This window comes from Triticum urartu, chromosome 3A (genome assembly GCF_056163025.1).
Source record: "Triticum urartu cultivar PI428250 chromosome 3A, HENAU_Tu73, whole genome shotgun sequence".
Classification (NCBI taxonomy): Eukaryota; Viridiplantae; Streptophyta; class Magnoliopsida; order Poales; family Poaceae; genus Triticum; species Triticum urartu.
In genome coordinates this window covers 516,543,582-516,568,379 of record NC_141875.1, presented here as the reverse complement: position 1 = coordinate 516,568,379, position 24,798 = coordinate 516,543,582, and the positions used below count along the sequence as shown (strand labels likewise).

The 24,798-nt window shown below is 44.3% G+C and overlaps 3 protein-coding genes across 3 annotated transcripts; 2 read left to right on the top strand and 1 right to left on the bottom strand.

Moving 5' to 3' along the window:
- The first annotated feature begins 2,833 nt into the window (after window positions 1-2,833).
- LOC125544825 (Nuclear transport factor 2 (NTF2) family protein) lies at window positions 2,834-4,502 on the top strand. The gene is made up of 2 exons (XM_048708589.2): window positions 2,834-3,071; window positions 3,704-4,502. Exons 1-2 carry the CDS (start codon window positions 2,929-2,931, stop codon window positions 4,287-4,289), a joined length of 729 nt encoding a protein of 242 aa, XP_048564546.2. The 5' UTR covers window positions 2,834-2,928; the 3' UTR covers window positions 4,290-4,502.
- Window positions 4,503-14,732: 10,230 nt separating this feature from the next.
- On the top strand, window positions 14,733-17,032 carry LOC125544824 (uncharacterized). Its single transcript, XM_048708588.2, has 4 exons — window positions 14,733-15,022; window positions 15,481-15,615; window positions 15,818-15,904; window positions 16,558-17,032. Exons 1-4 carry the CDS (start codon window positions 14,894-14,896, stop codon window positions 16,744-16,746), a joined length of 540 nt encoding a protein of 179 aa, XP_048564545.1. The 5' UTR covers window positions 14,733-14,893; the 3' UTR covers window positions 16,747-17,032.
- A 192-nt stretch (window positions 17,033-17,224) lies between these two features.
- Window positions 17,225-21,620, bottom strand: LOC125544823 (GroES-like zinc-binding alcohol dehydrogenase family protein). Its single transcript, XM_048708587.2, has 7 exons — window positions 21,218-21,620; window positions 20,576-20,803; window positions 20,122-20,195; window positions 19,370-19,529; window positions 18,432-18,551; window positions 18,241-18,349; window positions 17,225-17,625 (listed from the first exon to the last, which is right to left on the bottom strand). Exons 1-7 carry the CDS (start codon window positions 21,434-21,436, stop codon window positions 17,444-17,446), a joined length of 1,092 nt encoding a protein of 363 aa, XP_048564544.2. The 5' UTR covers window positions 21,437-21,620; the 3' UTR covers window positions 17,225-17,443.
- Window positions 21,621-24,798: the final 3,178 nt, after the last annotated feature.

Below are 24,798 nucleotides of genomic sequence, written 5' to 3'. Positions count from 1 at the left end.
GACCGAAATGTTACGAAGGGAAATAGAGAGATTACAACCCCATCTCGGTGAGACCAAAATCCCTATCGGTGAGACCGATTTGCCTAGGGTTTGTGGCAGTGGCTATGACATTTGAAACTTGGTGGCGCCGGATAGAAAGAATCGGTGGGGCCGAGTTTGACTTTTGGTTTAGGTCATATGTGGATGTGAGAAAGTAGCTGAGGGTTTTGGAGCATATCACTAAGCATTTTGAGCAAGAACCTCATTAAGCAACACCTCATCCCTCCTTGATAATATTGTCTTTTCCTATAGACCTTTAGTGATCTTGGATCACTAAAAAAGAAAATGTAGAGTCTTGAGCTTTGAGCTTGAGCCAATCCTTTGTCCTTAGCATTTTGAGGGGTCCACTTTTCTCATCCATGCCATGCCAATCATTGAGTTTTCCTGAGATATTTATTTTGAAATAGCATTAGCTCAATGAGCTATATGTTGTTAGGAATTACCAAAACCACCTAGGGATAGTTGCACTTTCAAGAAGCAAACAACATAGTAAACAACCATCACATGAACACGGCATGATGCACAACCAAGTATGATGCATGTCCGGTTTAATGAGGCATGGCATGGCAAAGTGCAACAAACAACACTACAAATTAAGTGGAGCTCAATATGCATCGAGTTGCATATTGACGAAACACCACATCAAATATTTAGTTCTCTCTCGTTTATGTACACAACAATATTAAATGTTGTTAAACATGGCTAGAGGTGAAGCATATGAAAACTACCTATCTAGGCAAGTTTAAATGAGGCCGGAACAACAAACAACAATTCCGGTAAATCCTCATGGGCATAATATGAATTTGCTACTGTTCTGCCCTATACACAATTTTAGAGTTGTTAAACATGCAAAGCAATGCCACCATGTTAAACTAGGCATTTTTCTACCCCATTTACATATAAAGATTATTTAAAATGGAGCTACGGTTATTAAGTTATGAATTAAAGCATTTTAGCATGGCATTTAAGCAAATTTAAACAAACAGCAGTTTAAACATTTTAAACATGCATGGAAGTTGGATATTATGAAACTAGACAAGATTCTAAGCAACTTTCATATATAAATCATTTTAATCCGATGCATCATTTGTGAGTTACGTTATGCATGAACTAGGAGTACTTTTCTGCAAAACTGCAAATCCCTGGAATAAAAGGAAAATCGTTCTGGAGAAAAAAAAAACATGAAATGAGCCAAAACTGGTCAGCCCAACAGTGGAAAGGGGAGGCGCGGCAGTGGCTCACCATGGGCTTGGCCCATGAGTTGGAGGGGAAGCAGGCCGGGGCGCTGCTGTGGATCTGGCCCACGCGCAAGGCAGCGGTCAACGCCGGCGTGCTGCGTTGCCGTGGTGGTCCGGCGGCGGCGCATGACGGCGGGGAAGGTCGGAGACGGTGGTGGGGCGAAGGGGCAACCAAATCCTGGGGAGGCCGGCCCGTTTCCAGCAACGACGAGGCTGGCCGGCGATGGGACGGCGAGGTGCGGCACTCCGGCGGCGGTACCTGACCACGGGCAGAGAGAGGTGAGAGGCTTGGGTGAGGGAAGAGAGGGAAGAAAGGGTGCACGGGGAACGAGGTGCGGGCGACCTAGGAGGAGGCGGTCGTCCCCAGCGGCACTCCGGTGAGCCCTGACGTGCTCCGGTGGCCTAGGTCGTCGGCGGGCGGGGAGGAGAAGGTCGGGCGGCGCGAGGAGCTCGGGATTGGGCTCCTCCCGATCCGGATCGAAGATGGCGGCGCGGTGCGGGCGTCTCGGGCCCAGATCGGCCCGGGGCGGGCCGTGGATGGGCTCCGGCGGGCCCGTGCGAGAGGTGGAGGGAGGCAGGGGCGACGTGGCACGTAGGGGTTGGCTGCGCGCGGCGACGCTGCTGACGTGGCGGCGGGGAGTATGCCGGCGCTAAAAACGAGGAAGGCGGCGGCGGCTGATGATTTGGGGGCGCGGAAAACGAGGAGGAGGGGAAGGAATGTCCAGATTTGGAAAGGGGGTTCCCTTTTATAGCAAAAATGGCTAGGGTTGAGATTCTAGGGGATTTTCGGAGCCTCCGATCGTGATCCGATGACTCCGGACGCGAGGACGTGTAGGTTGGAGCTTGTGGGCTGTGCAGAAGGCCCCGGGCTGAGACGAGAGAAGAGAGAGGGAGGCCCGACGTCTGTTTCCGGAGACCGAAAACGTCCGATGTTTGACCGTCCATAATGCCGCTATAGTTTAACGGTTGGGCTATCAAACGAGCTCTGAATGCAATGAGACTTGGCAAGCGGCCTACTGACAATAAAACAACACTGCACGCCAACTTTAATCCCATTCCGAGAACATTTTTCGGCCACTTATAAAATAATATTTCGGACGTGCCGCGGGCGCGTGCAAGTGTGGACGGGCTCAGAATGGACGATGGAAAGAACTGGGAGACCCGGACGGATGCAAGTTTTGAAAACATGCAGATGCAATGTGGATGATGACATGGCAAAGATGCGACACGCAAGCAAATGACAAGGCAACAGCAACGAATAATTGGAAGACACCTGACGCAACAGTCACGAGGCGTTACAAGCGGCCAATCCAATGTGCCACCAACTAGCAGGCCTGGTGAGAAAAGAGACGAGCGCGTACACGTCCGTCTTGTGTTCGCGCCGACGCAAATCCGGCTCAAAAATGGACCGGGAATGAATCGGTAGGCAGACGAAAACGGACACCCGTCCATTTGAATCGGCGCGTTGAGTCGACTTTTTTGTCCATATTGATCCAAACGGACGGCCATAGACGAAATGGGTAGCCCAGTGGAGTTCTCTAATTTTCCTAAAATAACAACGGAGCCGAGCGACGGCAGAGAGAGTCAAAGATAGACACGAGAAGCGGGAGGATAGCCTGCTTGCGCGGCTGCGACGACTTATTTCCCGGCGATGTCGGCGGCGCAGGCTGCGAGCGCCATCTTGCGGCCGTCCGCGAGTAGGCCGCTCAGGGAAGCGGCGTTCTTCTTCACCGATAACCACAACCCCTCCCCGGCTCGCCTCTGCATCCGACGAGGCAGTGCGGAGAGAACCTTGTGAGGCCCCTTTCTTGGCTATTGTTCTCGATTTCTTGGTCTGATTGTATAAGCCCACGCAGTAATCCCCTGGTTCTTGCTCCAACCACTCAATTTGCTTGGGATTTTTTTTTCCTTCCGGTTCTCGCACCGTCGGGCGCCCCGCCCCTTCCATCTTTTAGCAGTTCTGGGGCATAATTTATTTCTGTCAGACTTTAGTTCTGCAGCTATGGAATTGGATTGTGTAGTGTAGATACCAATATGCGCTTGTGTGGTGGCATATTAGCACTGCCTCATATGATCTTATATAACTGGCCTAACTTACAGAAGACCTAGACAAGAGTTAGATGAATGTGAACTTACTCTCGAGCAAATTAGAGGTTTACTAGAAGATAACATCAATTGCTAATGTGTCGAGCTCCACTTGTGAACCTAGAAGGCTAGAATGTGCAACTTGTCCTGATGCTACAGAGTATTTCTGAGAGTAGTAATTTTCTGCATAAGTTAGAACGTTCTTTGGAACTGTAATTCTGAATGAGCCATTTTCTGATACTTGAATCTAGCCGAAAGTGGCCATGGCTGATATAATACTTTTCAATAGGAATTAAGTAGAAACAAAACCATGTGCTATTCTCATAATGCCACACGTTCAGTGCAGGGCTTCAAATTGCAGCCTCCAACTTTAACAGATCCAGAATTTGCCATGTTAAAAGTGGGGAGGCTGATGGCTATCCGCAAACTGAAGAAGATCAGTTAGCTGACGAAGAAACCCTTCAGCGTAATTTGGACAGAGCTATCCGGGAAGAAGATTATGCCCGTGCTGCCAAAATCAGGGACGATCTGCGTGTCCTCCATGAGGATACTGAAGCTTCCGTCCTTGCAGCAAATACACGATTCTACAACGCTTTCAAGAATGGAGATTTTACTGCAATGTACTCTATCTGGGCTAAAGGAGACCACGTGTATGTCGTCCATCCCGGTGCAGGTCGGATATCCGGTTACGATGTGGTCTTGCAAAGCTGGGAGATGGTGTGCAACGCGGACTATGAGTTCCCTCTAAACATTGATCTTAAGAACATAGAGGTTCATGTGCGCGGTGACCTTGGTTATGTTACATGCTTGGAGTTGGTCAAGACCAAAGGAAAATCTTGGGGGAAGCAAATTGCCACCAATGTCTTCGAGAAGATAGATGGCACATGGTATATCTGCATTCACCATGCTTCACACATTGAAGAATGAAATGCTGACATTTTCTGGTGGTTTATGTTGTATATTCCATAGCCGTTGGCGATGTAATGCCATGTGGGGTTATATATGACTGGAATTTACTATTGCTCATGGACTTGACACCTCAAGGAGGTGAAGTCATATTCCATATCCAAGCTACTTAAGCATAACCCTGATTGACATTGATCCTTGTTGTGAATATGCAGTCAAATGTTTCATGCTTTGCTTGTTGCGACCAATGTTCTGCCAGGGAGTGCTGGATTTGGCAATTTGGCATTAATTTTGCTTGCTAACTTTATATTGGATATCAGGTGGTACTATTGTTTTCGTTTATCAATTTTCATTTTTCTGCATTAGGCCTTTATTTGGAATTCCTTCTACTAGTTTTTTTTTGCTGCTTTCTATGTGGAGGTTAGGTTCTTCTGTACTTTTTTTCTGCTTGTCGGGTAAGCGCCACTCTCTGCCATTCTGGTGGACTTTTCTTAATCCAACTTATGTGTGTTTTGCGATTGTTAAAAGAAGAAAATTCGTTTATAATATTTTGTGCTATCCAGCTCAGGTAGTGTACCGGGCACTAATTCCCCACGAAACAGAACATGGGTGTACAATGGGCACCCAGGTTTGACATCCCAAAATTTCAGAATTTTTAAAAATTTCCTGGTGTGGCTCTCGGGTGCCACACACCTCTATATGAATATAGCATTAGAAAAATATCAGGAAATTCAAAAAATTCTGAAATTTTGGGATATCAAACCTAGGTGCCCAGTGTACACACGTTTTCAGTTTCATGGGGAAATGGGTGCCCGTGTTAATCTCGGTAAAGAAGTCAAAAAAAAATCCTATGTATGGAAAACATTATTTGGATAGATCGTATGTCAGACTGTATTTTCTTCGCCGTGGATACCACGGTCACCCATTTCCCATGAAACTGAATGCGAGTGTACAATGGGCACCCAGGTTTGATATCCCAAAATTTCAGATTTTTTGAAATTTCCTGATATTTTTCTTAATGCTATATTCATATAGGGGTGTGTGGTACCTGGGAGCTCCAATGCATTCCCCCATATATTCGCCACTATTTTCTAAATCAGTGAACTTTTTTAAAATTCGTGTACTTCTTTCAAATTTGTGATTTTATTGAACTATAATTATTTTGAATCTATAAAAAAAGTCAGCAGTTGTCGGCTTTCTCTTTACAGTGAGGGAACGAGGGAGTCTGGTGAGTGAGCAATACTGGCAAGTGAGGCGAGGATAGCGCTAATTTTGGGCCTCAGCCACCACTTTTCGTCAGTGCTTAAGGCGCTGGGGAGGACTGTCAGAGGTCCGGTTGGAGATGTTATCGCCTAATGGCTCGGACAAATCTTTCTCTCTCCTTTTCCCTTTTTCTTATTTTTTTCTATTTTTAATATAGTTTTATTTTCAGCTATTTACTTTACTTTATCTTTTGACCTTTTCATTTTATTTTTTCATGTATTGTTTACATCTTACTTGAGTTTGTTCACTTTATTTTTAGAATCTGTTTTTTTAATCATTTCGGTGTTAAATACATGAACAATTTCGGTGCTAAGTACATGATTTTCTATTTTCAAAGGATGAAATATCCTATAAAAGCTTGAATTTTTTTACTCAAAAGAATTTTTCGAGTTTGCACTAAGGCAAAAATCAAAGTAGAGACCTAGTTTCTGGAAAGTAACCCGGTAAGTTCCAAGGGTCAACCTCGCTAAGGGCTTGGTCGGAGCTCTAAGTACATGTAGGTCGGGTGGAGTTTCGATTTTAGTTGAAATCCTCATGTCACGACACTATTTTCACGTGTTGTGTGTGTGTGTGTGTGTTGGGGGGGGGGGGGGTCGAATATACTCGGGATTATATGAATATATATGGTGTAAGTACGAGTGAAAAGCAATGGAAGACGTATCCATGTATAAGTATGGGATAAGGAGATTTGCTAAGTTGTCTAGGTTGGTTTAGGCTAAAGATTTGCTTTCCTTTGTCATTGGAGACTTGTAATCCAACTCAATTTCAGCCCGACTTTGAAACCAGGGCTTGACGCATATACAAGGATCCATAGGCCTAAGCAAAAACTCTACATGCCCAACCTCTCTCGAAGAGGCAGGAGCACACTAACAACATATATGAAGTATGGAGCTCTAGTTGCTAGGTTTTTTTAACTCTTTTAGCCATCAAAGGCTCTTTTAATTTGTTTAGAGATAATAAGAGATCGACCAAGGTAGAAAAATAGGGTTGTTACCCACCTCCGCGGTTTTACCAATCGTTGTGTGATTCATCAGCAAGATCTTTCTATCACCCCACATCCATGTTTCCGACTAAGTATACACTCATACACATGGTACGTGAATTTCCTTTTCTTTTGAGGGGAATGGTAAATGAATTTCGTACATCCACATGCATTGTGTCGTATATCTATTAAAAGGTACACTAAGTGTATGTGTGTTAGATAACCATTTCTCTAGCTTGTGTATAGGTCAACCATGTGCAACCATATGCATCAATTGGGCCTCATAAGAGGTGGATACCAACTTTAAAGAATGTGATGGATGCCTCAGAGAGAAAGGGGGGATATGGGGGTTCTAGATGTTTGGATTTGGCAAAAAATGACTTGTGGTTTTATTATGTTTGACCAAAACGATGACATGTACAAGTCGCATGTTGCTGGCGTGTGCACCATCCCCTTCTTTCCCGGGGAGTTCACCGTCTCCTCCTCCGACACATGCAACGTTCCCTACTCCGACGTGTGCATCATCCCCTCCTCTAGTGTGTGCATTGTCTCTTCGAGATTCCTGGAACGTCTGAGCACTATTTGCGCCTTGTCCCAAAATTCTCATGCCATTACATCCATTTGTTTCAGATCCAACATGATAAACCGATTCTCTGACTCAATGTGTTCAGTTGTCGCCCGATTCTCCTAAATTTGGAGCCTAGGCGCCTCCATCTCTTCCTGACACCGTCTACACTCTTGCATCACATCTCATCTCGCCCTCTTCTCTTGGTTCTTCTTCTCCTTCATATGTGGTTTTTCTTGCTTCTTCTGTTGGAAATATGCCCTAGAGGCAATAATAAAAGCATTATTATTATATTTCTTTGTTCATGATAATTGTCTTTATTCATGCTATAACTGTATTATTCGGAAATCGTAATACACGTGTGAATACATAGACCATAATATGTCCCTAGTAAGCCTCTAGTTGACTAGCTCGTTGATCAACAGATAGTCATGGTTTCCTGGCTATGGACATTGGATGTCGTTGATAACGGGATCACATCATTAGGAGAATGATGTGATGGAAAATACCCAATCCTAAGCATAGCACAAAGATCGTGTAGTTCGTTTGCTAGAGCTTTTCCAATGTCAAGTATCTTTTCCTTTGACCATGAGATCGTGTAACTCCCGGATACCGTAGGAGTGCTTTGGGTGTACCAAACGTCACAACGTAACTGGGTGACTATAAAGGTGCACTACAGGTATCTCCGAAAGTGTCTGTTGGGTTGACACGGATCAAGACTGGGATTTGTCACTCCGTATGACGGAGAGGTATCACCGGGCCCACTCGGTAATGCATCATCATAATGAGCTCAAAGTGACCAAGTGTCTGGTCACGGGATCATGCATTACGGTATGAGTAAAGTGACTTGCCGGTAACGAGATTGAACAAGGTATTGGGATAACGATGATCGAATCTCAGGCAAGTAACATACCGATTGACAAAGGGAATTGCATACGGGGTTGCTTAAATCCTCGACATCATGGTTCATTCGATGAGATCATCGTGGAGTATGTGGGAGCCAACATGGGTATCCAGATCCCGCTGTTGGTTATTGACCGGAGAGTCATCTCGGTCATGTCTACATATCTCCCGAACCCGTAGGGTCTACACACTTAAGGTTCGGTGACGCTAGGGTTGTAGGGATATGTATATGCAGTGACCCAAATGTTGTTCAGAGTCCCGGATGAGATCCCAGACGTCACGAGGAGTTCCGGAATGGTTCGGAGGTAAAGATTTATATATGGGAAGTCCTGTTTCGGGCATCGGGACAAGTTTCGGGGTTATCGGTATTGTACCGGGACCACCGGAAGGGTCCCGGGGGTCCACCAGGTGGGGCCACCTGTCCCAGGGGGCCACATGGGCTGTAGGGGGTGCGCCTTGGCCTACATGGGCCAAGGGCACCAGCCCCAAAGAGGCCCATGCGCCTAGGGTTACAAGGGGAAAGAGTCCTAGGAGGGGAAGGCACCTCCTAGGTGCCTTGGGGGGGAGGGAAACCCCCCTTAGCCGCCGCCCCACCCTAGGAGATTGGATCTCCTAGGGCCGGCGCCCCCCCCTTGGCCCTCCTATATATAGTGGGGGAAGGAGGGCTTTCATCCCACGCCTTTGGTTGCCTCCTTCTCCCTCTCCAACACCTCCTCCTCCTCCATAGCGCTTGGCGAAGCCCTTACGGAGTACTGCAGCTCCATCATCACCACGCCGTCGTGCTGATGCTGGTGCCATCTCCCTCAACCTCTCCTTCCCCCTTGCTGGATCAAGAAGAAGGAGACGTGGCTGTTCCGTACGTGTGTTGAACACGGAGGTGCCGTCCGTTCGGTGCTAGGATCTTCGGTGATTCGAATCACGCCGAGTACGACTCCCTCATCCACGTTCTTTGAACGCTTCCGCTCGCGATCTACAAGGTACGTAGATGCATCTAATCACTCGTTGCTAGATGAACTCCTAGATGGATCTTGGTGAAACAGTAGGAATTTTTTTTTTGTTTTCTGCTACGTTCCCCAACATCTTCTTCTCGGCGTACTCGGTTCTTATCTTCCCCAACTCATCGACATTTTTTCCATCGCCTCCATCTCTCCTCTCTCTTGAGCTTTTCCTTTCCTCTCTTCCTCTCATCGGGTCGACCCGTGCTAGACACCGGAGTGGGACTTCTAGGCACCTTTTCTTTTGCCTCTCCATCACCATCATCTTCACCATTGTCCATGTCCGGAGAAGTATTGTTGCACTTCTCTGATTTTGGATTGCCGCCGTCATACCTCGACTTCCACTTCTCGTGGCCTTCCAAAAAACCCAACAATGTAGGAGGCCAAACAATTTTCCCTTTTACTTTCTCATTTGTCAATACCTTTCTTGTGCTATGGTTTCCTATAACAAACAAATGCTCAAATTGATAAGAATGCTCAAAGTAATGCGAATGTGGCTTAAGAAAACAATAAATTTTCTTACATATTGGTCAATGGTGACACCACTAGGAGGAACATGCTTCACTTGGTCCAAGTAACCTGACCCGGTACATCTCTTGAATATACTCGGGATTATATGAATATATATGGTATAAGTACGAGTGAAAAGCAATGGAAGACGTATCCATGTATAAGTATGGGATAAGGAGATTTGCTAAGTTGTCTAGGTTGGTTTAGGCTAAAGATTTGCTTTCCTTTGTCATTGGAGACTTGAAATCTAACTCAATTTCAGCCCGACTTCGAAACCAGGGCTTGACGCGTATACAAGGATCCATAGGCCTAAGCAAAAACTCTACATGCCCAACCTCTCTCGAAGAGGCAGGAGCACACTAACAACACATATCGAGTATGGAGCTCTAGTTGCTAGGTTTTTTTAGCTCTTTTAGCCATCAAAGGCTCTTTTAATTTGTTTATAGATAATAAGAGATCGACCAAGGTAGGAAATAGGGTTGTTACCCACCTTCGCCGTCTTACCAATCGTTGTGTGATTCATCAGCAAGATCTTTCTATCACCCCACATCCATGTTTCCGACTAAGTATACACCCATACACATGGTACGTGAATTTCCTTTTCTTTTGCGGGGAATGGTAAATGAATTTCGTACATCCACATGCATTGTGTCGTATATCTATTAAAAGGTACACTAAGTGTATGTGTGTTAGATAACCATTTCTCTAGCTTGTGTATAGGTTAACCATGTGCAACCATATGCATCAATTGGGCCTCATAAGAGGTGGATACCAACTTAAAAAAATGTGATGGATGCCTCAGAGAGAAAGGGGGGATATGGGGGTTCTAGATGTTTGGATTTGGCAAAAAAAATGACTTGTGGTTTTATTATGTTTGACCAAAGCGATGGCATGTACAAGTCGCATGTTGCCGGCGTGTGCACCATCCCCTTCTTTCCCGGGGATTTCACCGTCTCCTCCTCCGACACATGCAATGTTCCCTACTCCGACGTGTGCATCATCCCCTCCTCTAATGTGTGCATTGTCTCTTCGAGATTCCTGGAACGTCTGAGCACTATTTGCGCCTTGTCCCAAAATTCTCGTGCCATTACATCCATTTGTTTCAGATCCAACATGATAAACCGATTCTCTGACTCAATGTGTTCAGTTGTCGCCCGATTCTCCTAAATTTGGAGCCTAGGCGCCTCCATCTCTTCCTGACACCGTCTACACTCTTGCATCACATCTCATCTCGCCCTCTTCTCTTGGTTCTTCTTCTCCTTCATATGTGGTTTTTCTTGCTTCTTCTTCTCGACGTACTCGGTTCTTATCTTCCCCAACTCATCGACACTTTTTCCATCGCCTCCATCTCTCCTCTCTCTTGAGCTTTTCCTTTCCTCTCTTCCTCTCATCGGGTCAACCCGTGCTAGACACTGGAGTGGGACTTCTAGGCACCTTTTCTTTTGCCTCTCCATCACCATCATCTTCACCATTGTCCATGTCCGGAGAAGTATTGTTGCACTTCTCTGATTTTGGATTGCCGCCGTCATACCTCGACTTCCACTTCTCGTGGCCTTCCAAAAAACCCAACAATGTAGGAGGCCAAACAATTTTCCCTTTTACTTTCTCATTTGTCAATACCTTTCTTGTGCTATGGTTTCCTATAACAAACAAATGCTCAAATTGATAAGAATGCTCAAAGTAATGCGAATGTGGCTTAAGAAAACAATGAATTTTCTTACATATTGGTCAATGGTGACACCACTAGGAGGAACATGCTTCACTTGGTCCAAGTAACCTGACTCGGTACATCTCTTGAATATACTCAGGATTATATGAATATATATGGTATAAGTACGAGTGAAAAGCAATGGAAGACGTATCCATGTATAAGTATGGGATAAGGAGATTTGCTAAGTTGTCTAGGTTGGTTTAGGATAAAGATTTGCTTTCCTTTGTCATTGGAGACTTGAAATCTAACTCAATTTCAGCCCGACTTCGAAACCAGGGCTTGACGCGTATACAAGGATCCATAGGCCTAAGCAAAAACTCTACATGCCCAACCTCTCTCGAAGAGGCAGGAGCACACTAACAACACATATCGAGTATGGAGCTCTAGTTGCTAGGGTTTTTTAGCTCTTTTAGCCATCAAAGGCTCTTTTAATTTGTTTATAGATAATAAGAGATCGACCAAGGTAGGAAATAGGGTTGTTACCCACCTCCGCCGTCTTACCAATCGTTGTGTGATTCATCAGCAAGATCTTTCTATCACCCCACATCCATGTTTCCGACTAGGTATACACCCATACACATGGTACGTGAATTTTCTTTTCTTTTGCGGGGAATGGTAAATGAATTTCGTACATCCACATGCATTGTGTCGTATATCTATTAAAAGGTACACTAAGTGTATGTGTGTTAGATAACCATTTCTCTAGCTTGTGTATAGGTCAACCATGTGCAACCATATGCATCAATTGGGCCTCATAAGAGGTGGATACCAACTTTAAAAAATGTGATGGATGCCTCAGAGAGAAAGGGGGGATATGGGGGTTCTAGATGTTTGGATTTGGCAAAAAATGACTTGTGGTTTTATTATGTTTGACCAAAGCGATGACATGTACAAGTCGCATGTTGCCGGCGTGTGCACCATCCCTTCTTTCCCGGGGAGTTCACCGTCTCCTCCTCCGACACATGCAACGTTCCCTACTCCGACGTGTGCATCATCCCCTCCCCTAGTGTGTGCATTGTCTCTTCGAGATTCCTGGAACGTCTGAGCACTATTTGCGCCTTGTCCCAAAATTCTCGTGCCATTACATCCATTTGTTTCAGATCCAACATGATAAACCGATTCTCTGACTCAATGTGTTCAGTTGTCGCCCGATTCTCCTAAATTTGGAGCCTAGGCGCCTCCATCTCTTCCTGACACCGTTTACACTCTTGCATCGTATCTCATCTCGCCCTCTTCTCTTGGTTCTTCTTCTCCTTCATCTGTGGTTTTTCTTGCTTCTTCTTCTCGGCGTACTCGGTTCTTATCTTCCCCAACTCATCGACATTTTTTCCATCGCCTCCATCTCTCCTCTCTCTTGAGCTTTTCCTTTCCTCTCTTCCTCTCGTCGAGTCGACCCATGCTAGACACCGGAGTGGGACTTCTAGGCACCTTTTCTTTTGCCTCTCCATCACCATCATCTTCACCATTGTCCATTTCCGGAGAAGTATTGTTGCACTTCTCAGATTTTGGATTGCCGCCGTCATACCTCGACTTCCACTTCTCGTGGCCTTCCAAAAAACCCAACAATGTAGGAGGCCAAACGATTTTCCCTTTTACTTTCTCATTTGTCAATACCTTTCTTGTGCTATGGTTTCCTATAACAAACAAATGCTAAAATTGATAAGAATGCTCAAAGTAATGCAAATGTGGCTTAAGAAAATAATAAATTTTCTTACATATTGGTCAATGGTGACACCGCTAGGAGGAACATGCTTCACTTGGTCCAAGTAACCTGACCGGGCACATCTCTTGAATTCCAAATGTCATCTTGGGGGGGGGGCACATCTCTTGAATCATACCCCATCGGTTTTTGAGAGATTTGAGGCTACACTTTATTCTCCACCCAAGATGACATTTGGAATGCTCCTCGATGTGCTTGCAATACTTTGTGCTCATTTGATCTTTTCCGGCGACCGCATTGAGAGAGATATTTTCCAATCCCCTGGCAAGCACAATATCCTCATTTGAGGTGAAGTTTGCTTCCCGATTTTCTTTCTTCTTCGATGAGCCAGAAGATTCGAATTGATCAAATTCGGTATCTTGTCTGGACACATCCATTTGCTCAAAATGCGACAATGATGCGCCCTCAAGTTTGAAATCATTTGTCCCGTCAGAATCACCAATCACTCTCGAGGAATGCTTCTTTATTGACCGTTGATCTCCCAAAATCACATAATCATCTCTAAATTACAAATATTGCACATTTGCCAATACTTTTCCACGGTCACCTTGCATTCAATCGAACAAAAGAACGTACTTCCTCCGTCCGAAAATACTTGTCATCAAAATGGACAAAAATGGATGTATCTACAACTAAAATACATCTAGATACATCTCCTTTTATTCATTTTGATGACAAGTATTTCCGGACGGAGGGAGTATAAGGCAAAGGATGTCTTTTTTTACCTCATCATCGTTTCTGGTCTGGCGTAGGAGTGGGGAGGTGCCCTAGTTTTTTCCCGCCGCGGAACAAAGCGAGGAAGGGCAACGGCTCGACCCTTCCTCGTCTTCTTCTTCGATCCCTTTGGTACCGGCAGGGGGGAGGCCGCCGCATACACACGGCGACATAGGATTTGCCACCTCTGTGACCGGTAGTGAGGGCGAGGTGCCGCCCTAGGCGGGGCGGCCGACCGTCGGAGGCGTAACCACCGTCGAAGTCGTGGGATCTAACTCCAAAATGATGGAAATTGGACGCGAGGGTCGAGGCAACGCCCATGGCATCGTCGGCAAAGGCTGGGGACGGCAGGAAGCGGTCAAAGGCGGCCCTACGACAAGGAAGGTCGGCTGCGGCATGAGCGGGAAGAGCAGCTGAAGGGGAAAATATCACGTCAAACCGTTTTGGGACAGGGTGAGCTCCAAACATCCTCGCCCTACCACCAAATATGATGGCTCGTGGGCCTGATTTGGAGCCCCTCAAAAACTATAGCGATCAATGGCGGCCTTTCCGGACGAGACTTGCCTGCTCCCCCAGCGTGCGCCCATCCGTGCTCTCGCATACGTGGCATAATTTGATTGGAACAAAATAAGGCCCGGCCCTACCCCTTAAAATCAGAGAAAAAGATGATTAGATTAGAAAAAAAAAGAAGAAGGAAAAACAGCCGTAGGATGAAGTGGGAGCACGGATGGGAATATGGAGAGGGAACAGGCAAGCCGGATCCGGCCTTTCCGTCCAAGACCGTCATAATGGCCGTTACCATGGCGATCGGGCCGTTTATGTGGATTTATTTTGTGCTATCGTAAAAGATGAATAAATTATATGTTTATCCTGAAGTGAAGATCAAGCCTCCAATGATACGACCAAAGAGGAGAAGTGAAGATCGAGCCTCCAATGATACGACCAAAGAGGACGCATATGTACGTGAGTGTCGTTATAATAGTATACTGGGATTCTGCTCCGTACGCTCTATGGAAGCAGAGCCAAACTTGGGCAATAAGCTTATTGAATTGTTCACGGACACGGGTAAACTAGCGACCAACTTGGCCAATAAGCCCACAACTGCCCGTCCTTCCTCAAGAGTCCCCTCTCCTTCCTCTCCAAGAAAAGTAGAGCCAAACCAAACCAGCAACAAACTCCGCCACGCCGCCTGCGCCCCCACACCCACGCCGCCTCCCTCTCTCCCCTTCGCGAGCACCGGCGGAGGACCGCGGAGCGCGACGATGGTGCTGCCACTGATGAAGCTCGGCTTGCTCGCGTTCCGGACGCTGAGCAAGCCCGTCGCCAATAAACTCAAGCGCAACGCCGGCATCCACCCCAGGTTCCGCGGGTTCATCATCGACGTCGCGCAGGTGACGTTCCGTCAGTTCATCCCCCATATTACCTCGCCCGTGCCTCTGATCTCTGTGAACAACATACGTCAATGATCACCATCAAAATGTCACGTTACTTCTTGCTGACAGTGAAAGGACCTATGTAGTACTCCTATATGCTATTGATGTGGATAGAGTGTATGTGTCGTGATGTGAAGTATTGTTGATGATGATGTTCAATTCTTGTGGAACGCTTCAAAGAATTTCTCGGTTGAGATTTACTCACACAAGAACTGAATAACAATTTTGCCATGTCCTCTTCGGTTTGCAGTTTATTGATCTGTTCAAAGAATTATAAATTTGGATGCACTCTGTTTCTCTTGCATAGAGTACAGTAAACAATATATATATATATATATATATATATATATATATATGTAATACATTGTGTGAGTGTGATTACTGTATTGACAAGATGTATGCCCCACTATGTTCAGGCAAACCATCGTTTAGCAACAAACATGCAGAGGCGGCTTATTGGACGTGCGACTGACATTCACATCCGGCCCCTGAATGAAGAGAAAGCTATTCAAGCTGCTACAGATCTTCTTGGTGAACTGTTCATTTTCTCGGTAAGTACTCTGGACCGAAATGGACTGTTGAGTTATTAACAACTTTCTGTAATGCATATGGAAGAACTAAAAACCCAACAAGTCCAAGAATCTGGTTTCTGTTATCACTAACTGTCCTAGATCTTCAGACCCCTAGAAATACTTGATGATTGTATGATGGCAGATGATTACAACTGACATGGACTCCCACGTAATTTCTCAGGTTGCTTGTGGTGCAATAATCTTTGAGGTTCATAGAAGTGGCAAGTCAGAAGCCAGAAAAGAAGAGGCCCGTAAGAAGGCACTGGAGGTAAGATGATTGGTTCATTGTCCGATCGGTTGTGGTCGTGTTTTGTTTTTATTTGCACCACTGTCTGGTACTCGTTGACTCAAATGCTTTTCACTTTTATTCCCTCCATTCCTAAATATAAGACTTTTTAGAGATTCTAATACGGACTACATACAAAGCAAAATGAGTGAATCTACACTCTAATATACGTCTATACATTCGTATGTAGTCCGTATTGAAATCTCTAAAAAGGCTTATATTTAGAAACGGGGGGAATAAAATTTGGTTGTTTGCATCGCGTGATGCAGAGGGTGGGGTAGTCCTCTTTTCGGGAAAAAAGATGACAGTTTTCACGCTTCCATATTTATTGATGCAGAGGCCGGGGGATAGCCTCCTTTTTGAAAAAAAAAACACTTCCATATTTATAATGGAAAACATGAGATTTCTAGGATATATCACGATCAAGTACACGACAGAAAGTGCCAGTAATCTGTGTTGTGGACTCTACTGTCAAGAATTCAGATTTCTCTCGGTTATGAACAGCTATTTTTATCCTACATATCAAGAGACAAAACAAATCGCTGACAGTTTATTTGGAACATGCCCTACATACAATCTTGTCAACAGTTGTGCGGAGATGATCGACTCTTTTTTCATGTTTATAAAAATGGCAGGAAATAAAGGAGAAGATGGAGGAGCTCGAGAGAGAAAAGCAGATGATGAAGCTGAGGGTGGCCGAGGTGGAGCGGGTGACGGGGGTAGGGGGAGGGTGGCCGTGGGTTCTTCCAAGGGCCTTCACTTCGGGCGCAGCCCAGCCAGAGCCAGAGCCAGAGCAAGCAGCTCAGCAGCCCACGGCTGCTTAGCTGCCGATGGCAGATGCAGATCGCCTCCGTAGGCAGTTCCTTGAATGATTCCATTCCATCGCGTTGGAAAACCAGCGCTGAGATTTGTGTAGCGCGTGTTGTGAATAGTTTGTCCCGAGAGGTTTGGTCTGAATTGGAGCTGTCGATGGAGGATGATATATTCCTTTCTTTCTTTTGTTGACATCAGAGGATGATATGTTCCTGGTAGTAACGAGGTGCCTGGAATTGTAGTTACTTCGTATTCAGACTTAAGAGTTATACTAATATTAGAGAGTAATCAAGTTAACAGCTCAAGTGGTAATTCCTTTTGGCATGAAAGTGATTTTTAAGGACTCTGGTATTGGAATATTAGCAGAACAAACACGGAACAGACATTGAGAAATTTTGTCAGGAAGCGAAGAGTATTAACCACGAACGGTCTCATCCACAAACGTATTCTGGCAGGAGAAAATGCACCTGAAAATAACAATGACTGGGATCCACTGAAATAAGTCTCTTCGTATTGCATATCATTATTTACTGCATTTACACTAAACCCCGACAAAATAACCCTGTAGTACTACCTAGAGAACGAGCAAATTTATAGCTTCAAAGCCGCACGACTTTTCTTTGGGAGAAAGACAAAAAATAAACATCATGGTACAATTAAGAAGGAACGTCGGTCCTTCCGTGATCGTCGGACGAACCCCTGCTAACACTAGTCGAACTCTAGAACCACCTTGCCAGGCACCAGTCTTTTCTCCTTGGCCTCATGAGCTTCTCTTACTTGGCTGATAGGAAAAGTCTTCTCCACAGGTATCTGTAGTTTTCCAGCTCCGGACAGCCTCTGGATCTCATGGAGACCGTCAGGATCAGCTCTCATGTATGTCCACCAGTACTCTGAAATTATATTAGATTGGATGTGAACAGCATTTGTTAAGAACAACATCTTGCACAGATAATGGAATACTCCATCCATCCAGAAAACCTATCGGAGAAATGGATGTATCTAGAAGTATTTTAGTTCTAGATACATCCATTTTTATCCATTTCCGGACGGAGGGGGTATATGCTACTTCCTCCGTCCGGAAAAGCTTGTCCCTCAAATGAATGTATCTAGCATCAAGTTAGTGCTAGATACATCCATTTGAGGGACAAGTTTGGGACAAGCTTTTTCGGACAGAGGGAGTACCTAGATAGCTAGGGAAAGCATTTTATAAAACTAAAACCACCAAATCCTAGTGGTGTTTGTAACTCAACTAAAGAATGCACTTTGTATTGCTTGCTTCTTTTTCTTATTTGTTGCTAAAACAGCATTTTCTTGGACAGTTACTGACCAAGTTCTAGATGGCAGCAATCAGCTTGTGATTGGAATTGTGGGCCTCGACAGATTATAAACAGTTACCACATAATCTATAGTGATTAAATAGGATCCCTCAGACTCAGATATAATAACAAGTTCCAAAACGAATTATACTATTGGATCAAAATATACAGGCCAACGGAGCTCTTTACCTATTCCATGAGAACAACGATACTGCATCTGTTTCTTCAATAAAGTAGCAGTAGCAGCAGGAAGTCCCACATATAATCCATATCTATCTGCTAGTGAAGCTGCTTCTCCCTAATTCATGTAAAAGGGAAGACAATAAGGAAAGGAGAAATAAAAGAAACACACGGAAAGATTAAACGTGCAGATTGATTACCTGAAGGGTCATATAATGTCCGCCTCTTCTCAGAAGATTAATGCCAACTCTTTCAGTTTCAGCTATTCCTATTGTATCTAACACGGCATCAAACTTTCCTGTAACCATCGATTCAGTATCCTGTAGTGTACAATGTAAAACATAAACATCATGGACGAAATGCTATTCAAGGCTAGGAATTTCTTGAGAAGAGAATCAAAACATATGAGAGGGTAGCGCCTTAACTATTTCACCAAACTGCAGAAAAGATTATTTACCCCTGACACAAAGTTCTTTCATGCTTTCTCAGATATGGAGAATAACTAACAATTTCAGAATGTTATGTTATATGTATACATCAGATCACACAGACACATGGAGTTGCACAACAGCTCAAGCTCACATTCAGAACTACTGGCACCAAGAGCATGGTCGATAAATCTAAAAATACTGCCGTACTGCAGTTTTGCAAGGAAAGAAATAGTAGTAACACCAGACCTAAGTAAAGCCACTCTGTACGTATCAGACACATCCTGCTAAACTGCATAAGTAATTTTGCTGCTTCATAGCATCGAAAAGAATTGGGAGATTCAGCAAAATACATGAAAGGGGATAATAATACACAACAGCTAGCAGTTTCTTGTACTCAGCATCACAGAGCAAAGTGGAGTTGAAAAAGTGATGATTCTAGGTTCCCCTTTTTTCATTTATGCATGAATTTACCAGCTCATATAGCAATAAAACTAGAGTGATAGATAAAAGCGACAGAAATGAAATGTGCTGTCCTAGTACCATATTATTACATAACTATCCCACTATATGCATTCTTATTCTGCTAAAAGAATGATAATTATACAGTGAAATATCGACACAAACCAGGGACATACATGACTATGCTATGTTGTTGAGGTCAAAATATTGGAAGGTCAAGAGACTTCTGACTTCTGAAGGATTTTTACCTCTCTGGCGTAATCAATAGCCTTTTCAGCACCGGCTGCCAAAACTTGCTCGATACTTTGGGCTCCACAGGTAGCTGAAACACTACATCCTGCAGCTACCGCAAGCTGAACAGCAGAAAGCCCAACTGCTCCTCCTCCACCAAGCACAAGTAATCTTTGTCTAAAATAAAAATTGATTGCGCCCAGTTCATAAGAATGGAAAAATAAACTTTAATATGATGGCATTTAATCAGGATTGTTGGCCTAGCTAACAGATTGGCTTTCAGAACAATCAAAAGGGAAGTGCAGCGTTCCAGGCTTCCTGCAGAGTTGCCAAGTATTACCTCCGTCCCAAATTACTTGTCTCGGATTTGTCTAGATACAGATGTATCTAATACTAAAACATGCCAAAACTATACTAAAACAAATCTAGGACAAGTAATTCGAGACGGAGGGAGTACACGGTAGAAGCTGAGAGAAACTGTAGCGCAAAATATAACAAATATTCCTAAAACTTCACATAAATTAACTTTTGACAGTAACATGCTTCTGGTTGGCTGCTGAATACGCAAATGGGAGGAGGACAAATATAATTGCCAAAGAAAATTCAGCATAATTCAGAAATCATCTATTGCATACCTACCTAGATCATGAGCATAGCAGTAAATAGTGGTCATATTAACAATATTCAGTAAATCAACCAATGTGCGACCAATTCACAAGAAACAGCAACAAAGGCAACTTGTCAAACTGTGGTGTGCAATATAACATACCCTTTAGAAATTCCAGCAGTACCATATAAAGCACGCCACGCAGTCAACGCAGCAAACGGAATTGCACTGGCCTCCTGTAATATAAACAAAAATTAGCTCTCGCTGCTCGTAAGGAGCCTTTTTTTCAAGCAGGTAACCAAACTAAACACCATGTCTTCAGTCATCAACTAACTTAAGAAAAAATAAAATTCTTCTCTCCATCACCAAATGTAAAAAAATAACAGACCCTTTGCTGAATATGTAAAAAATAACTATCAAATGTGCACCCTTGAAACTGATTAAAAATTATATCTTGTATATATTAGAGGCTGAAACAGGGTATATGTCCAAAACTAGATCAAATCATTATAGTAAAACTATTGAATAATCTAGGTGGACAAACTGAAAGTAATCCTGAATTGGACTTTTGAAGAAATAGTAGAATGCAAAGGGTAGGATTTCAGTGAGCTCCTACCACATGAGTGAGCGTAGATGGTTTAGAAGTAAGCTCATCCTGTGAAAGAACTGCATAATCAGCACATGTCCCTCTAATCGCTGTTGGATGCAAGGCACCAAACACTTCTTGCCCAATATAGAATGACGACACAGAAGTCCCTGTAGCTGCAACTTCACCACTGATGTCCCGGCCAATGATGAGAGGTAGGAGTGGCTCGAATATGCAACGGCCATAGCCAGACCGCATCTGCCGATAAACAATACATTTACCAAGTAAACATTCCACAATTAGCAATGGAATGATATAATCTTAAAGCAGATCCATTTATTCTGAGAACAGAACAGTACATCTCATATTCTGATAACACCCATCATGTGTCATCTGGGACCAAAAATGTATTAACTCTAATGTTTATTATAGCAGTCTTTCATTGAAATGGCAGTAATCCTCACACTATTCAGTAGCAAGCGTCGCAACAAATTAGTGAGTGGCCAATAAATTCCTACAATGCGATCGGTTCAGATAAAACAGGCGCCCGACGACCCAAGCTAATCCTAATTCCCAGCATGTCATCAGAAACGAAAGAGAAAGTGACTGTTTTCACCAGACAGTTCAGTCCCAAGGTGGGGAGGGGGTGTCCAAAATGGGGGGAGTGCTCACTCGCAGGTCGAGGGGGTTGATGGAGACGGCGCGCGCGCGCACGAGCACCTCCCCGGGCTTCAGATCGGGCGCGGGCACCCCCTGCCTCACCTGCAGCACCTCCGGCCCGCCGAACCGCGGCACCACCACCTCGCGGCCGCTCTTCCCCGCCGCCGCCGTCGACAAGGGCCGCGCTCCCGGGATCCGGCGGCGAGCCCTGGCCACCGCCCTCCACCACATCGCGGCGAGGTCACAGCGAGGGGGCGGGGGATCCCAGGCCTCGTGACCTAGTGACGGATGCGGAGGCGGCCTGCTGGTGAGAGGCGACAATGGCGACACCCCTGCTCGGTTGGGCGACCGGAGGAGGAGACGGGGGGAGGCGGGGAGAGAGGGTTAAGAATAATCGAGCCTCGTGAGACTCACATGTGGGGACAGGGGAAGGGAGGCTTTACGTGTCCTCACGCGGGCAGACGTGGCTCGAGGGGAATTCGAGCTCGCGGCGACGGTGGACGCAAGGGCGAGGTGGGTGCGATGTGTCCGGCTCCCAGCCAGGGGTCGCGGCGTCGGAGGATGGAGAGATCTCGTCCGTCCGTTGGACTTCACTCTTTGTACGGCTCTAGACTCGTGCTACGGTGATCTTCCATTAATTCAGCAGGTTATACACATAAGGTGTTAGATTTTGGAGCAAAAGAGTCTAGATGATACTCCTATACTTTTCTAAAGGAAAAAAAAAAGAGTCTAGGTGATACATATTCACTTCTTTTGTAGAAAAGGGCTCAAGGCCAGGTACTTTATTCATTTCATCATTTGGTTGCCATCAACAAACTTCAGTCGGGTTTTACGTTCGATTTGGTGGGTACCGAGGGGGTCGAAGGGGATTGAGGGGATTAAATCCCTTTACATGTCAAAATCCCCCTCGATTCTCTCCAATCTCCTATGATCTCCTTGCAGCTAAAATCCCCTTCATTTTTTCATTGCATATCTTTTCTAAATGCAATGTAATTTTTCTAGAAAAAGAAGACACCTCTTCCTTCTATCGACCAGGAGGCCCTTTCTCTACTTTTATCGATAGGTCGTTACCTCCACGTGCTAGGCACACCCAATCAACCACCAAAATATCTACCATTTAGGACGCTTGTCCCACTTAGCATGAATAGACGTGATTGCACGGTAATCCAAGGGCCAGAGACGACCAGGGAGACCAGAAGTATTAAGGTAAACCTAACCATAGCATGAAACATATGGATCCAAATCAGCCCCTTACGAATCAACGCATAAACTAGGGTTTAAGCTTCTGTCACTCTAGCAACCCATCATCTACTTATTACTTCCCAATGCCTCCCTCTAGGCCCAAACAATGGTGAAGTGTCATGTAGTCGACGTTCACATGACACCATTAGAGGGATGACAACATACATCCCATCAAAATATTGAAGGAATACCAAATTCACATGACTACTAATAGCAAGACTTCTCCCATGTCCTCAGGAATAAACGTAACTACTCACAAATCATATTCATGTTCATAATCAGAGGGGTATTAATATGCATAATGGATCTGAAGATATGATCTTCCACCAAGTAAACCAACTAGCATTAACTACAAGGAGTAATCAACACTACTAGCAACCCACAGGTACCAATCTGAGGTTTGTATACAAAGATTGGATACAAGAGATGAACTAGGGTTTGAGATGAGATGGTGCTGGTGAAGATGTTGATGGAGATTGGGCCCCTCCCGATGAGAGGAGCATTGGTGATGACGATGTCGATGATTTCCCCCTCCCGGAGGGAAGTGTCCCTGGCAGAACAGCTCCGCCAGAGTCCTAGATTGGTTCCGCCAAGGTTCCGCCTCGTGGCGGCGGAGTTTCATCTCGAAAGCTTGCTTATGATTTTTTTTCTCGGATGAAAGACTTCATATAGCAGAAGATGGGCACCGGAGGGCCACCAGGGGGCCCATGAGGCAGGGGGGGCGCGCCCAGGGGGGTAGGGCACGCCCCCCACCCTCGTGGCCAGGGTGTGGGCCCCCTCTGGTATTTTCTTCGCTCAATCTTTTTATTATTTCCAAAAATAACTTCCGTGGAGTTTCAGGACTTTTGGAGTTGTGTAGAATAGGTCTCTAATATTTGCTCATTTTCCAGCCTAGAATTCTAGCTGCCGGCATTCTCCCTCTTTATGTAAACCTTGTAAAATAAGAGAGAATAGGCATAAGTATTGTAACATAATGTGTAATAACATCCCATAATGCAATAAATATCGATATAAAAGCATTATGCAAAATGGACGTATCAACTCCCCCAAGCTTAGACCTCGCTTGTCCTCAAGCGAAAGCCGAAATCGAAAAATATGTCCACATGTTTAGAGATAGAGGTGTTGATAAAAATAAAATACGGGCATGAGGGCATCATGATCATTCTTAGAACAACAACTTATATAATTATTGTCATATGATCTCTTATGCTAAAGTAACAATTCAATCACAATTTCAAGTATGAATCATAAACTTCATTGAAAACTAACAAACTCTAATCTCGGTCATTGAAGCAATTGCAATTTATCATAACATAGGAAAGAGTCAATATAAGAGCTTTTCAGCAAGTCCACATACTCAACTATCATTTAGTCTTTCACAATTGCTAACACTCACACAATATTTATGGTTATGGAGTTTTAATCGGACACAGAGAAAGATAGGGGCTTATAGTTTTGCCTCCCAACATTTTACCTCAAGGGTAATGTCAACAATAATAGTTCATGAAAACTCACATCCAATTAGCTATAAATATATGGATCTTTCCAACACATTGTGCTTGCCAAAGGATAAAATGTAAAAAGGAAAGATGAATATCACCATGACTCTTGCATAAGGTAGAAGATAAAAGTAAAAGATAGGCCCTTCGCAGAGGAAAGCAGAGGTTGTCATGCGCTTTCAGGGTTGGATGCACAAAATCTTAATGCGAAAGAACGTCACTTTATATTGCCACTTGTGATATGGACCTTTATTATGCAGTCCGTCGCTTTTATTTCTTCCACATCACAAGATCGTATAAAGCTTATTTTCTCCCACACTAATAAGTCATACATATTTAGAGAGCAATTTTTATTACTTGCACCGATGATAACTTACTTGAAGGATCTTACTCAATCCATAGGTAGATATGGTGGACTCTCATGGCAAAACTGGTTTTAAGGGTATTTGGAAGCACAAGTAGTATTTCTACTTGGTGCAAAGAATTGGCTAGCATGAGAGGGAAAGGCAAGATCAACATGTTGGATGATCCATGACAATATAATTTATCTCAAATGTAAGAAAACATAACCCATTACGTTGTCTTCCTTGTCCAACGCCAACTCTTTAGCATGTCATATTTTAATGAGTGCTCACAATCATAAAAGATGTCCAAGATAGTGTATTTATATGTGAAGACCTCTCTTTCTTTATTACTTCCTATTAATTGCAATGATGACCAAAACTATATTTGTCAACTCTCAACAACTTTTATTCATCATACTCTTTATATGTGAGCTCACTACTCTCCATAAGATCCCTATGATCTCTTTATTTCTTCTCTTTTATTTTATTCCCTCAAGATCATAGCAAG

Bases quoted from the DNA above. Each gene is read 5' to 3' on its own strand.
- LOC125544824 (XM_048708588.2), top strand. From the start codon at position 14,894: ATGGTGCTGCCACTGATGAAGCTCGGCTTGCTCGCGTTCCGGACGCTG. The intron at 15,616-15,817 runs GTAAGTACTCTG...GTAATTTCTCAG, and splicing joins GTGAACTGTTCATTTTCTCG to GTTGCTTGTGGTGCAATAAT. The intron at 15,905-16,557 runs GTAAGATGATTG...TAAAAATGGCAG, and splicing joins CCCGTAAGAAGGCACTGGAG to GAAATAAAGGAGAAGATGGA.
- LOC125544823 (XM_048708587.2), bottom strand. From the start codon at position 21,436: ATGTGGTGGAGGGCGGTGGCCAGGGCTCGCCGCCGGATCCCGGGAGCG. The intron at 20,196-20,575 runs GTAGGAGCTCAC...TTTATATTACAG, and splicing joins CATCTACGCTCACTCATGTG to GAGGCCAGTGCAATTCCGTT. The intron at 18,350-18,431 runs GTAATCAATCTG...TACATGAATTAG, and splicing joins GACATTATATGACCCTTCAG to GGAGAAGCAGCTTCACTAGC.
- LOC125544825 (XM_048708589.2), top strand. From the start codon at position 2,929: ATGTCGGCGGCGCAGGCTGCGAGCGCCATCTTGCGGCCGTCCGCGAGT. The intron at 3,072-3,703 runs GTGAGGCCCCTT...CCACACGTTCAG, and splicing joins GGCAGTGCGGAGAGAACCTT to TGCAGGGCTTCAAATTGCAG.